Source organism: Rhinolophus sinicus, linkage group LG09 (assembly GCF_036562045.2).
Source record: "Rhinolophus sinicus isolate RSC01 linkage group LG09, ASM3656204v1, whole genome shotgun sequence".
Taxonomy (NCBI): Eukaryota; Metazoa; Chordata; class Mammalia; order Chiroptera; family Rhinolophidae; genus Rhinolophus; species Rhinolophus sinicus.
The window spans coordinates 97,923,036-97,937,993 of NC_133758.1; the positions used below are offsets into that span (position 1 = coordinate 97,923,036).

Genomic DNA, 14,958 nt, shown 5'->3' on the forward strand with positions numbered 1-14,958 from the left:
TACTGAAGAGTCTGGAGCAATAAAGCAACAGTATTTATAACGTATTATATATGCATTTATCCTCCTCAATACGTATGTTTAAGCATGTTCAATTTTAAATAAAGGGCAGTATTAAGTATTTGTCACTGTCATGAACAAGTAAGTGAAGCTTTCATATAGTTTTATGTCAAACTGTACAAGGATGATTGCAGGCTGAAAATGATGTGGCACAGTTTTGTTTGATTGAGACATAAAACTAGGCTGTAATAAAGAATGCTAGGATCACAGGCTTCTATATAAAGATATGCTTGCTACATCTATTAATGTGGGTAAAGAATTGTATAGTTACCAGGAAAGGAAAGTTGTGTATTCAGCAAAACCAAAGACATTTGATGTTATTTTTATGGCAATATGTAAGTCTTGAAATAAGCATTTATGTGTATTCAATGTTGTTTGTATTGTGAAATTAGAATAATCTAAATTACCATTGCAAAAACCCTTGGGATAATATATGGTGATTTCTAAAATGTTTCATTCATGATCTCCTTTGATTCTCACGATAATCTTAGTTGGTTGTGTGTGTGTGTGTGTGTGTGTGTGTGTGTGTCTGTGTTATAGACTTTATTTTTCAGAGGAGCTTTAGGTTCATAGCAAAATTGAATGGAAATAGTGCTCCTATATGCCTCCTATTCCCACACACACAGCCTCCTCCAGTCAACATCCCATCCAAGCAGTACACTTGTAGCAACAGAGGAAGCTACATGACACATCATTGTCACTCAAAGGCCATAGTTTACATTACAGTTCAGTCTCGGTGTTGTACATTCTATGGGTTTTGACAAATGTACAGTGACATATATCCACTATTGTAATATTACAGAGTAGTCTCACTGCCCTAAAAATTCCCTGCGCTCCATCAATTTATCCTTCCCTCCCCGCTTACCCTGGCAACCACCTTTTTACTATCTCCGTACTTTTGCCTTTTCCAGAATGTCATATAACTGGAATCACATAGCATGTAGCCATTTCACAGTGGGTTCTTTTCCTTAGCAATAGGCATTTGAGTTTTCTCCATGTCTTGTCCTGGCCTGCTAAGTCATTTCTTTTTAATGCTGAATAATATTCCATCGTCTGGATGTACATTTATTTATCCATTCACCTATGGAATGACATCTCGGTTGCTTCCAAGTTTTGGCATTTGTGAATAAAGCTGCCATCAACATCCACATGCAGATTTTTGTGTGGACAAAGTTTTCAACTCCTTTGGGTAAACACCAAGGAGAGCAACTGCTAGATTATTACATGGGAGAGTGTTTATTTTTATAAGAAACCACCAAACTCTTCCAAAGTGGCATTACTATTCTGCACTCCCGCCAGCAATGAATGAGGGTCCTGCTGCTGTTCCACATCCTCACCAGTATTTGGTGTAGCCAGTATTTTGAATTCTGGCCATCCTAATTGAAATGTAGTGGTACTTTGTTTAATTTGCAATTTTGGTAGTTATTTTAATTTCATCATTGAATAATGAATAATCAGAGGATCAAGGAAGTTAAATAACTTGCCCATGATTTCACAGTTACTGAGTAGCGGATCCAAACTTAGTTTTTTTCAGGCTCCAGAGCCTTAGTGCTTTATATTCCGTGGGTTGCCTTATGGTTAAACAAGAACAAAGCTCAAATTCACACATGGAGGACACCAGGGAGTAGTTTCCGGGATCCTTCAGTCCTTGTCTTAGGGAGGTACCTCCAGAAGAGGACCCTGAGACAAGGAAATACCAGGAAGCAGGGGAGATATGAGAGAGGTAAAGGTGGTCAGTGAGGGATATGTTTGAGTACAGTTATCATTGTGGGCGACTGCACTTTCTCCTACAGTGAACCTGGGACCAAGAAGCTCAGTATTACTCAAACTATGGGGTGTGACAGTACCAGTCCTTGAATTGTTTGAGACTGGTTCAGGATAAAGAATGTATCAAAAGTAAAAATAAGTATTTAGAAATTTTTATAACAATTTAACATTTTTGTATCCATTTTTTAAAAATAACTCATTTTATTTTTTAAAGCACAAATCCATGAAGGATTGAAAATAAAAAAACTTGTCCAAAAATAGTTTGAGAAGCACTAATGAGAACATAAGGCCCAATGTGATTCCACACACAGAGCCAGGGAGCTGGGGTACTTACACCTGACCTCCCATCAGGTCAGTCCTTAGTTGACAAGTGTTCATTCCCCAGCACTCTGGCTGTGTGGAATGCAACAGTGCATCTGGAGGGACACAGGAAGGTCAACAAAGCATCTGTTACACACTTGGTCAATAGAGAATTTGATAAAGTCAAGACATTAATTCAAGCCCCACATCTCTATAATCATTCTAATAATGAATTAAAGGCTAAAGGAGCATTAGTTTGCTGCATGCTATGGAGGATAACAGAAAGCTAAGATGAAACTAGGCACAGGCAAAATGTCTCATTCAAAAGTACCCATGAAGATAACGAATACTGCCAACCGAAGCATCGATTAGTGGGCAGGGTAGCTAAATTAAAGCTTCATCATTACCCCAAATCCAATGGTAACGAAAAGCAGGAGCCCGTGAAAGTCAGGATATGTGAGTAATGAGCATGTGGCACTTTTCAGGACTCCCTTCGTCAACCTAAGAGAACTTTATGTCACCTTGTTGGAAAACGATATTAGATTTACCACTAACAAAGCCAAAGGCAAGGGCTCCTCCTCCACCCCCTCCATCCCCAGAGAGCCAGGGGACTGACATGTGACTAAAGTTCTGAAAGTTAGACATTCCTAACCAGATTCTGTATTTTGAGCAAGTGGTCGCAAGATGAAGGGATGATTACAAAGTCTTCTCCTTTGCTGACCACTGCTACTGCTTAATGCCTCCCATTGTTTCTGGCCCGTTCAGTCCTGGTCCCTCAGCCTCCTGCTGACTCTGTAAACTCTCAATTTCCTTCCAATAAATTGCCTATTCACTTATGACAGTCACAGTGTGACTCTGTTACTTGAAACCAAAAGTCATCATGGACATGAGGTGGTGGAGAAGAATCAGAGCTCTGATTCATGGTTGCTCAGTGATTTTCTTGAAGTGAGGTCAGTCTCCTCACTGACTTGGTTTCCACGTTTGTAAAACAGGATTAGTTCAGCAGTGTGCTTTGTGGAAAACAAGTCTGTGAGATGTTCCCCGAATAAAGGGTTCTTCCTTTGGAGAATCCAATTGCATACAGGCCTATTTAAGTGTCTGGAAAATCCTCCAGTAAAGGATTTAACTTAATTTTAACCCAGCATTTTCCAAACTTCATTATGGAAGACCTCTCTCTGAAAACATTAACATCTCACAGAATTAAGCATCCATAGAATACCTGGGAAAGAGACATTGGCTCCAGCAGTTCATTTTTCTTTGACTTTGCATTTGATGCTGGAGTTTGTCAATAAGCCCACATGAGGCCTTTGAGGAATCTCTGTATTAATCCATTATGGCAGGGGCTCTTAAACCTTAGTGCATAAAGACCCATTCGAGAAACTTGTAGAAATGCACACTGCTGGCCACTATGAATTCAGAATCTCCTGGAATGGAACTAGTACCGTGTTTCCCCAAAAATAAGACCGGGTCTTATATTAAGTTTTGCTCCAAAAGTCTCACTAGAGCTTATGTTCAGGGGAATGTCCTCCTAAAAAATCATGGTGGGGCTTATTTTCTGTTTAGGTCTTATTTTCGGGGAAGCACGGTAGTGGTTACTCACTCCACAGGTGGTTATGTTGGAGGCAGTCTTCAGGCCAAAGGATGAAGAACATGGCCTCATATAATATTTCGGTGAAAACTAACTTCCAGTGGCTTATGTTCTTTGTCATTGGTAGAAGCTAGGTGTCGTAGTCACCGTAATACATCCGACTGGCTGGGCCACTCCTCATTTCTTAAGAGCTGTGCATGAAGTAGCTCATAGACAACCTGTGAACATCTGCTTAAAAATCTATGGAATATCTCCAATACCAACTTCAGAAAGATATGCAGACGGTTCTGACTTACAAAGGCGCGACTTACAATAGTTTTTCTTTACAAGGGTGTGAAAGCAAGATGAACTCAGTAGAAACCGTACTTCCCAGTCTGAACTTTGATCTTTTCTTTAACTAGTGATATATGGTATGAGACTCTCTCGTGATGCTGGGCAGCAGAAGTGAACCTCAGCTACGGGTCAGCCATGTGATCACAAGGGTAAACAACTGGTATTCTATAATGTATTCATTGTGTTAGATGATTTTGCACAACTGGAGGCTAGAATAAGTGTTCTGAGCATGTTTAAAACAGGCGAGCCTAAGCTATGATGTTCAGCAGGTTAGGTGTGCGAAATGCATTTTCGACTTACGGTATTTTCAATGTATGACGGTTTTTATCGAGATATAACTCTATCATAAATTGAGGAGCACCTGTAATATTAAAATGTGAATATGATTTTAGCGGTAACTATGAGGTCAATAATTTGGACAAAATATAGTTAAAAGGCTGAATACACGGTAAGAGGAGCAGTCTCTCAGATGTCTTTCTCATTCTTGCTGTGTATAGCTTATTCATTTCTCACCATAAACCGAGTCAGTGAGAAATTGAGGTTAAAGGAATAGAAAAGAAACTTAATTTACCTAATTTTATGTCTTGTTAGCAACTAAAAGACTCTGATGGTAAAAGGCTGGAATGAATAGCTAACATGTTATTTTTAGACGATCTGTAAATTTCATTTGCTCTCATTACCACAAATGATGAAAAATTCACTGTCAGAAATTTCAAAGCAAGACAGCAGAATATGACAAAAACAGGAATTAATCAAGTCACCATCTTCAGGAACATTTTTTTTCCGTTAGAATTCTTCAGGTAATATGAGGAAGATAATACCACATTTCTTCATAATATGCTGCACATCTTCTTACAGGAAAGAGAATGAGTTGTGGTGGCCAATGACATTTATTGGAAACAAGGAAACTTTTTGTTCCTAGGCTCCTGATTATATTTACTGTAAGAAAACCCTACAGATGATTTGCAGGGCTCAAGAGAATTCACATTTATCTTTATAGCCCAAAATGTACAGATAACTTATTTGTAAATAACTTAACAAGGATCACAGTGTCACAGCTGGGATATTTTGTCTTATGTTATTTTGATCACCAGAATTATAACCTCTTTTCAACTGGGAAGTGGTGATAAATGGTACTGTGCTTATTCCTCAATAACTCCATAAAACTGGCATCCTGACATATCAGCCTGGGCTTCATAAAACAAAATGTGGAAGTCTTTCTTTCCACACATCCTTATTAGTATTACGGATTGACTTTTTTCCTTTATTGTAGCACTGCCCTTTCTCCAGGGTGGCTGCATTCCTTTGGACTGTGAAATCATCTCTGGAAAATATACATGCTGCTTTATTGAAGGGTCACTAATCAGAGCTTGAATATGTTCATTTTGTGCTTTAATTTCAACTCTTCATCCCCACCCAGCCACTTTTCAGGCCTTTCCTTTAAGACCACAGAAAGCAAAACTGCGGTTATTCAAACTTGGAACTAAGGAAAGAAAATAAATAATGAAGCTGAGCTGGATTTCATTCTACCTAGTGTACATTGCCTACAGTGGTATTTACAAGGTGTTTTCAAGTGCCAGCTTTTCACATTCGGATCATTCATTTGGTCTCAGAAGAAAAAAGAAAAAAAAAACCTGCTTTGTAGATCCAGGGCACTTGTAATTTTCCAACTGGGTTCCCGGTTAGCTTAGCTAATTCTGTGGGCTTCAATGTGCAGTCCACACCTGAAAAGGGGGAGTTTTCAATGTTGTGGTTTATTAAACAGGTACTTTCCATTCACTCAGTTAACAATTAGAAAACAGAAAGAAAAAAGAGAGAGAAAGCCTCCTACTTGTTTTTTTATTCCAAATATGGAGATGGAAACTATTGAACAAGTAAGGAGGGAAACTCCCGCATATTTCACCTTGACCTGGCTGGACTGGTCTGATGCCTGTAAGAGGAGGCTGTTCTATGAACGCGGTCAGGCAGGCTGCTAGTGGAATAAGGAGAGGTCAGATTTTACCAGCGGGAATCACTCCTGCCCCTAGAGGGAAAAAAAGAAGCATCACCCTGTGTCTCGGATTGGAAACGGCCTCGTTTTCAATCCGGTGGACTGGTTTCCCTCCCTCGGCCTAGCGTGGTAGTGACAGGACCCAAGGAGGCGTGCGGCTTCCCTGACAGTTGCCTAGCAAAGCACCCGCTCCCTGCTTGCACCTAAATTTCCGATCTACATGCAGGCAGAAATGCCCTCCCACCTCCTTTCCTAGCTTCTGTCCCGGTTTCACTGCGCATTGTAACTTCTTTGTTCCGTTTATTAGGAAGGTGATGCTTAAGGTCAAAAGACTCACTGTAACTAGCAAAATCCCAGAGCCACCACCAGACCCTGGAAAAAGCAGGGCTGTTCAGCCCAGGGCTGAGGCTCCGAGTGGGGAAGCAGCGAGAAATGTCGTCCAGCAACTCTGAGTACAGCCTCTGTGGACTGGCCCAACTCTCCAAGGGTCGGGGAGACGCCGCACGGTCTTGGGGTGGGGCAAAGGGTGAACTTCTAACTCTGCAAGTAAAGTGGGCAGTGCGCACCCGCGGAAAAGAGGGTGTTGGGGGCGGGGAGAGGCCCGTGGACTCCACTTTGTATGCGGCAGCTGCCGAGCAGTGAGTATCTCTGAACAAAGGAGCGCGCAGCGCCTGGGTGAAACGCTGGGGTTTGCGCGCAGCTGCCACTCGTGCCGAGCGACTCTCTACACCCGCTAGGCGAGCGTTGGGGTGCAGGAATTCGGGGGTGGGGGGCGGACAGGGCGTGCGATTCCTGTTGCGGGTCTACGCCTCAGGAGTTCTTATGAACGACAGGAATGGCAACTATCAGAGCCAAGGGGGAGAAAAAGCTGGAGTGAGCAAAACAAAGAGCGAGTGTGGGCCGCGGTGACTTCATGCCTCACTAATGTCCCGCCCACGCTGATCCGAGCAATGGCTGTTGCTGCCACCCCCTCGCTCGCGAGCGGCCAGAGCAAAGCGCTCGGTAGCGTGGGGCGGTTTCCTAGCAACTCCGGGCCCGAAGCGCTCCCAGCTATCTGCACTTCGAGCGCCCACCTCCCCCCTACCAGGGGCCAGGGCAGGACCACTCCTCCCCGCCCCCCACCAGCTTGGCCTCCCTTGCATCCGCGCAGGGTGCACCCCAGAGCGCGCCGGCAGCCTGGGCTCTGGACTGTCGGACGCCTGAGCCGAACACCGGGGCCAATAGAACGAGGGCACGAAGCTCCCGCCCGGCGAGACCCGGGTCCTGTACCCCCGCGGAACCTCCCCTCCTGCGCTCGGCCCGGTGCGCTCCACTCCTAGCCAAGCAGGGAGCTGGGATGCCTAACTCTGTGTCCGTCGGCGCCAGAGGGGGCTTCTAGGGCGCTCACGGAGCCACCTCCCCCGGCTGCTGGCACCCGGAGCTTCCTTCCTCGCCAACCAGGACGCTGCCACTTTGACTTTGCCCGCTGTTCAGCTAACGAGGCTGCAAAGCAACTAAGTGGAGTTGGCCTCCCTGCCCACCTGTGGAAGAAGCTCGAGCTGACTGATGCCCCATCGACTTTTTTTTTTTCCCCTTCAGCCTCGCTGGCGTCCCCTCCCACAGATACAGCATCACCCAGTGAATGTACCATTAGGCTGGTTTTTCCCCCTAGCTTCGGGCTTTGTTTGGGTTTGATTGTGTTTGGCTCTTCGTTAAGCTGATTTATGCAGCAGAATTCCCATCGGCTGGGGAGAAACAAAAGCTCTTTTCTTTGTCCCAGAGCGGGCTGCGGAGCCATCGCTCGCGTCGCCGCCCCAGGCCATTGGCCGTCGGAGGAGGTGCTTCTCGCGGAGATTTCGGGACCCTCTGTGCCGAGCTTGGAGGGCCAAGGGGCCCTGAAATGACGAGCGGTGCCCGGGCCAGCGTACTTGCACCGCTTGCTCCGAGCCGCGGGGTCCGCCTGCCAGGCCTCCTGGAAACGTCCTAGCGACACTTGGTCCGCGGGCCCCGAGGTGCGCCCGGGAGGCGCAAGCGCGCATCCGGAAAGCAGGCAGTTGGCGAGCGCGGTGCGGGCTGCTTTGCATTATGTGCTGCTCGGCCCTGGCTTTTTTTACTGCCGTATTTGTCTGCCTGCAAAACTGCCGGCCAGGTCCTGCCCCATTTCTCAGGGCGGCCTGGGTATTTTCAGTTGTTCTTGGACTGAGCCAAAGTGGTAAGTTTTTTGTTTTTGTATGTTTCTTTTTTCCTTTTGTTTCTTTCTCTTCCCAAAGGTCTTGGGATGTCATGAAGAGCATCCTGGCCAGGTAAGTGGCCCAGTGTCAGCCTCCTTCCATCTGCCCCAAGAACTTCAGAGGGCGGTGTGTGGCAGCGTCCACCATCGTATGTGGCCTGAGGGAGGCCAGGTGTCAAGCATTTTCCGCCCCGGAGTGACAGCAATAACTAATTATATGAGGAGATACTGTGTTGCTCCCTGGTGTTGGGGAAGCAGTAATAGATTGGAAGTTAAGAAGGGTGGGAGCTCATAATTACAGAAGCCAGTGCAGGGGTTCTGCCCATCTTTGAAGCCATCCTCCTTGAAGGCATCCTTAAAGATGCTCCCCATCTTGCTAGCATGTGGGTCTAACCACTGGCTTGCATTTGATACAAGGCTGACGATAATTGGTGTAGTAGGAGTGAGTCTTCTGTTCTTTAGTTGATGGAAGAAAAGGATGGTAGCATAGAAGTTTCTTCTATTCCAGTGTTCAGCCTGAATGAATTGAAGTGCGAAACTGTTTTGGATCTTTTCAATCATATGTAAATGGAAGATAGCTCTGCTGGGTTGTTAGCAAACAGTAAAACATATAGTAAGTAATAGTAATAACCAGCAATTTAGGATGAGTTCGTATTGGTTTTATATATAAGCCAAGAACTTATTTTTGCCAAGGCAATGATTATTGCCATAGTTTTTTTTTTCTTTGTATGTACTTTACCAATGTTTGATCATCCAGCCCTTAAATGCTATTAGAGACTTGCTTGCACTGACCTCTCCTGTTGAAGGAGAATTGTGATTGTTCTGTAGACTAAAATTTTCTCCTATGCTTTGAATTGATGTGCCAAGTTTCTGCGTGCAGCTAATTAAAATGGTCAAATCATAATCTTATAAATAAAGGTTTATAATGGAAACATCCAGCTAGCTTCACTTACTTGTTGCATATATAGTTGTTTATATTTAATTCAAAAGGAGATTTACCTAACAGTTATGTGAAATGAGAGCAAGTAGAGTAAATTTTTATCTTGTGGTTATTTTTTGACTTATTGTTGATCTCAAAGTAAGTGAAACTTAAGGCAAAGGAAAAAGTAACATTCATTATCAATTATCTCTTAAGTGGAACGTGCACATATTTTGCAGCAGATTTTCCACTGAGCATAATTCCATCCTGTGTTAATAAATGACAAAATATTTTTTTAGATTTAGTAAACACATAAACACACATAATAGTAAAATAACCAAAACTGTCAACAGAGTATATTTTGTCGCCAATACATAGGCAAAGGAAAAAGTCCTACTTGGCTCTAGAATTTACTAATAATAGTAATAATTTTAAAATATTCATTATGCTTGTAAAGATTAGTCAAGTTCTCATGTAACATCATTGTATTTCCATCCGGTGACTGTAACTGATTTAAAGCAAATATTATGAATGGGCTCCCCTGCACCTGCAGTAGTGAAAAGGGAATGCTTATCTAAAATCAGAACAAGGCATCCTTTTCCCAGTCTCTGTCAATATACAGAGGTTTCTGATGTACACTGGTTTGCAGTGCAGTTAAAACATGCAAAAAATTTAAATTACAGCCAGCACAACTCAGAAAATTAGAGATCAGCATAAACTGTTGTATTTTCGTGATATAGCTACAAGTCTCAAATTATGTGTCTTCACAGTGCAAATTAGACGCTTAAAGCAGAATAGAAATTGAGGTTATCAGTTACAAAGGAAATTTTGTCCCCTTGCTCAGTAGTTTACACCAAGGAAATGTTGAGGGCAATAAAGCCATACAAAAGAAACTATAAACTGCATAAACAACAACATAACTTTGGGTTTAATTTTTGAAGTAGAATTTAGGTCCCAAATACATAGTGAGCAAGAAGGATGTTATTAAAATCTGAATATTTTTCTGATCTAGAAAAAAATTTACTGTAGTTCATTATTCAACTTTCCCTGGTGGAAATTACCAACAATTAGAGCAGTAACACTAAAAAATGGTTAATGAGTAACTGGAAAACACTTAAGAATACCTAGTGGTTAATATTTAAAGAGTTAATGTAGCAGCACTGTTGTTTTTACATTTGCTAGTTTTGAATGGTTAAAAATATTTTTAACTAAATTTTTATACAACAGTTTAAGAGTGGCAAATTTCAAAAATTCCTATTTCTTTTAAAAACATGGTAACTATTATTGCAGTGAAATTTTATCTTCTGTGCCTAATCAATTATTTGTTTTTTAAATAACAACCAACTGGATTAGCATTGTTTTTTAACTGTAGTGTTATCTATCTGTGTATTCCATAATATAAGTGTTCTCAGATTTCCTTATAATTACCTAGAGGATATTTAAGAGAACCAAGCCTTCCTTTTTAAAAATCCAGTCTTACAAATTATTTGCACAATAAGCATCCAAATCAATTCTATCTTTAAGCAACTGAGACACTTTCTGATTTAAAAAAAAAAAAGTTTGTGCTGTATATGAAAGCAAAGTAACTGATAAGATTTGGAAAATGCCATAAAAATTCTTAGGCTCCCAAATATTCACCTGTTACCAAATTATTTGAAATTTCACCACTTAATGGATTTCTTTGGAATAAGAATGGCATTGACACTATGTTTCTTTTAATTTTTAACTTTATATTATTTTCAAATACATATAGAGAGAATGATTTAAGGAATCATAACCATCACCCAGCTTCATCAACCATCAACTCAAGGCCAGCTTCTTTCATCTCTCTCCCCACCCAGTTCATCTCTTTCCCCTAACGAGATTATTTTGAAGCAAATCTCTCATATCATTTTATCCTAAATATTTCAGTAAATTAAAATAATACTGGAGGAGAAACACAGTCATTAATCCCACAGCATGAATTTTTTAGCTGAACTTTAGGGCCACAAGAATGTTCAGTATCTTTGATGGGAAGAATGCGGAAGTGAGGGAGGGGAGCAAAGACAGTATCCACCACTTACTTTTCAATGGTTCTATTATGGCTCCATTAAAATTATTTTTCTTAGAAATATGCATATGTCACAGTTTTTTGGTATGCATGTATATGAAGGATACATCTGTTTCCCTAGACAAAAGTATACCTTGTTTGAGTTTGTTGGAAGGACTGTTACCTGTGTCTTGAATCATCAGTTTTGCTCCTACTGGATCACTTACAGCATTTGCATAGCCATACATAGTATCTCTCCTCCATTTCTTGCTCTTCTTTATAGCCAAAATCCTTGAAAGACTTGTCCATACTGCTGTCTCCAATTCTCCTCACCTGCTCTTTGAATGCATTGCCGTCAGGCTGTCTTTAGCATGTCTGCAATTATACTACTCTGTTAAAATCACAGTGAATTCCCTATTGCTGAATCTGATGGCCAATTCAGTCTTCACCCTGCTTCACCCATTATCTGTCAGCAAGTTGGCACCGTTTACCACACCCTCCTTCAAAACACTTCTTTCCTTGGCTCCTGGACCCACATTCTCTTGGTTTAAGCTCTTTCTCCATCTCTGATATCAGTTCTTTCTCATGTTCCAAACTCTGAAAGAAGTGGCTCAGGACTCAGTCCTTGGACTTTCTTTTCCGGCTTATACTAAGTCCTCAGGTGGACCGATCCAGGGTTGGCTGTTAAGTCCCATTTCTATGCTGGCAACTCCAGTCCTGATCCCTTGTCTGATCTCCAGAAGGTACAGCAAACTGCCTGTTCAACATCTCCACTGTATGTCTAGTCTAAAAGAAAAATTAACCCTAACATATTCAAAAACAGACTTCCAGTTTTCTCTCTCAAGCTTACTCCTGTCATACTCTTCCTCACCTAAGTGGTAAATCAGTCTTCCCGTAGATCAGGGAAACATTCAGGCAGCATCCTTGATCTCTCTGCTTCTCTCCTCACTAGAAGTTGAACTTTAAGAAATACAGTTTTCTTTAAAAGTGGGTTCTACACTATAAAAGTTTGAACACTGTACGACACTTATTTCTGCCGCCTCAGTCCACCTCAGAAAGCAGTCTTGTCTCTTGACCTTATAGGCAAGTCTTGGGCAAAGATCAAAACAGAGACTTAGTAATTTTTAATCTACATTTTACAAATTTGTTTTGCTTTCAAATTCTCTGTGATAATTATTTTCATTATTGGTAATTAAGTATGAAAAGTAATCCTGATCCTTTACCACAATCTATATTTTAAAACTGATTTCTATTTAGGCTATACAAACCAGAATTTGCAGTCCTTTGTAACCAAACACTAAAAAAGGTAATAAAAAGGCAAACTATTCTAATCCATTTAATTAACTATTATTCATTCAGATTTTCTTAAAAGCACCTACAGCCTTGTGTAGGGCACGGTTCTGGGTTCTACAGTTACAAGAATAACAAAAGTTAATATTTGTGAAGTATTTGCGATATGCCAGACACCCTGCTGGACATATGGTATGAAAATAAATCCTTTAATGCCTGCAACCCTCTGAGGTATACTCACACTCTCATTATTCCCATTTTATAGGTAAGTAACTTAATTAAAGAGACAGTGAATAACGTTTTCAAGATCTCTTAGCTAGTAAGTAATGGAACCAGAAGTCAGACCTGCGTGGGTTTGGCTCTGCACTCTCCATCACTATTGTCTTCCAGGGTAGAGGAGTCTCTACCCTGCTCTGGTCCTCCCACAGGCAAGGAATCCATGGGGCATGCCTACCCAGAGTCTTCAATCCACTTCTAGGTCATCTCCAGAATTCTCTGTCCAAACAACTTTCAGGGCCATCCTCTGGGATGACTGTGCCATCTATATGCCAAACCCTAGGAGAAGGGAAGTAAACAGAGCTTGGACATGCAGGCTGGAGTGCCCATGCAGGTAACTGACAGGCTACCTGCAATGCAGAATAAAACTAGAAGTGAGAGTAAAGAAGGGCAGGTCAAGGGCTGGATGGACAACCCTTCACACACTGCCAAGTTCCCAACCGGAAATCAAAAGAGTGTGAAATTCTAAATTCAGACCTAGCCCTCTAGGGCATTATAAATGTATACTATCAAATTAGGAAAAGAGAACTTATTTTACTTAATAATTTCTTAGCCTGGATTCTAACAGTTAAATATTTTGTCTTGTTATGTCCATTATCGTTTGTACTCTTGCTTTTGGCTCTGAAAAAGTTAGGGATACATTTACATATTAATTTAAATATTATTGGGGGTGGGCAACAGTGAAAGCACCAGAGATCACCACATAAGCAGAACTACCTCATGTCAAGGTGCTTTTATACATTAGTAACTAAATGTCTTTTGGTAAACTCTAAGATGTGTACAGATTACACTGAATTCTATTTTCTTGCCAACAGTGTTATCGTGAGAGTCTAGTACAGAAATATTTTTAATTTAGCTTTATTTTTTTATTTCCCCTTTTTAACTTAACACAAGTCACAGAAAATAACATTATACTGACATGAATTAGCCAAATTTGGTTTAAGTATTTGGCTGATAATATATTTAATATCTATAAGTGAATGAATATGTAGAAAAAACACTGCCGTAATGCCTTCATGGACTAAAAGGACTTTTCCATTTAAAAACCAATCTTAATGTGACCTCCTTTCTGTTTTCACAGTAAATTAGTATAATTTGCATATCAAAGAAAAGTGTAATGAAATTCAAAATGGTTTGCACTGGGATTTCATAATTTAATTAAAACTGTCCTACCTATCAATTTTTTCTAGGAAATACTAATATTAAACATATATTAAAATTATCTTTCCTAAGTTATTTAAAAAGTTTCCCAACTAAAATTAGTTTGGGAATAAGATCATTAAATTAAAATTGCCATGTTAAATTAGGTGGTCTTATTGGCTATATACTCTTAAGATGATTTTAAAAGATGATTTCATTTTGAGTGCTATTATTCAAAGTACTAAGTGTTCATATTTTAATAGCATACAAGGTCTCAAAGAGTGGCGTTTCATGGTGACCTTATCAATAAGCCAACTCCATACTCCAGTGATTTTGGAGATATATTGTCTCTCTTTCCCAGGTATTTTTGTTGTTTTGTTTTAATCAACAAATACTGTTACATTTGTCAAAGACAGAGTCTGTTGCCATTCCAGATCAATATTGGTGCACTTTGATTCTAGAGAATTGCCCCCCAAAAAATCACAGTCTCCAGATAAGGAACCAGTGTAGCTGCCAAAGGCTAGTTTACGCCCAAGTCCATGGACGTAACTGAGTTTGGAAGTGTTGGGAAAAGCTAGTAATGAAGACAGGAGGATGAAGATTAGAAATATGTCAGTGCTGAAGAAATGTGCCAAATATGTGTTAAAGTACGTGAGGTATGCAATGGCTTTTGGCAAGAGATGTTTCGATGTTTGGGACCTAACTTCCTTTTAGAACAAAAAAAGTTGGTATTTCAAGATACGCATATGCTGATGGTAAAATGCAGCCACAGTTGAGGTACTGTTGTTCCACATGTACATGGGATACTAGAGTCCTTAGAACTGAACCACATTTTCCCAGGTACAAGAACTTTTTCTGATTTCAGTGAAGGCCATATATTTAATATAATTCCCTAGGAACTGTTAACAGATATTGGGTAGGGAAAGAGGCTAGGTGGAAAGCATCATCCTTATGAAATGAGGTATTAAGACTATGCTTCAAATGAGCTTTTGCATATTATGAGGTCAAACGAAGAAAATAATTAAAAGAAAAATTCAAAATTCTACATGATTAGGTTAAC

At 40.8% G+C, this 14,958-nt stretch overlaps 1 protein-coding gene across 5 annotated transcripts in view; it reads left to right on the plus strand.

The window, feature by feature from the left end:
• Positions 1–6,649: 6,649 nt before the first annotated feature.
• ITGB8 (integrin subunit beta 8) overlaps positions 6,650–14,958 on the plus strand; it is a 73,284-nt gene continuing 64,975 nt past the window's right edge. The window contains exon 1 of one of the 5 annotated variants that reach the window (XM_074340826.1): positions 6,650–8,226. In XM_074340826.1, coding sequence (XP_074196927.1) covers positions 8,100–8,226 — 127 coding nt within the window. In that variant the 5' untranslated portion in view covers positions 6,650–8,099. The remainder of the gene's footprint in view (positions 8,227–14,958) is intronic. The other 4 variants (XM_019727482.2, XM_019727480.2, XM_019727478.2 and 1 more) reach the window with 4 other exon arrangements.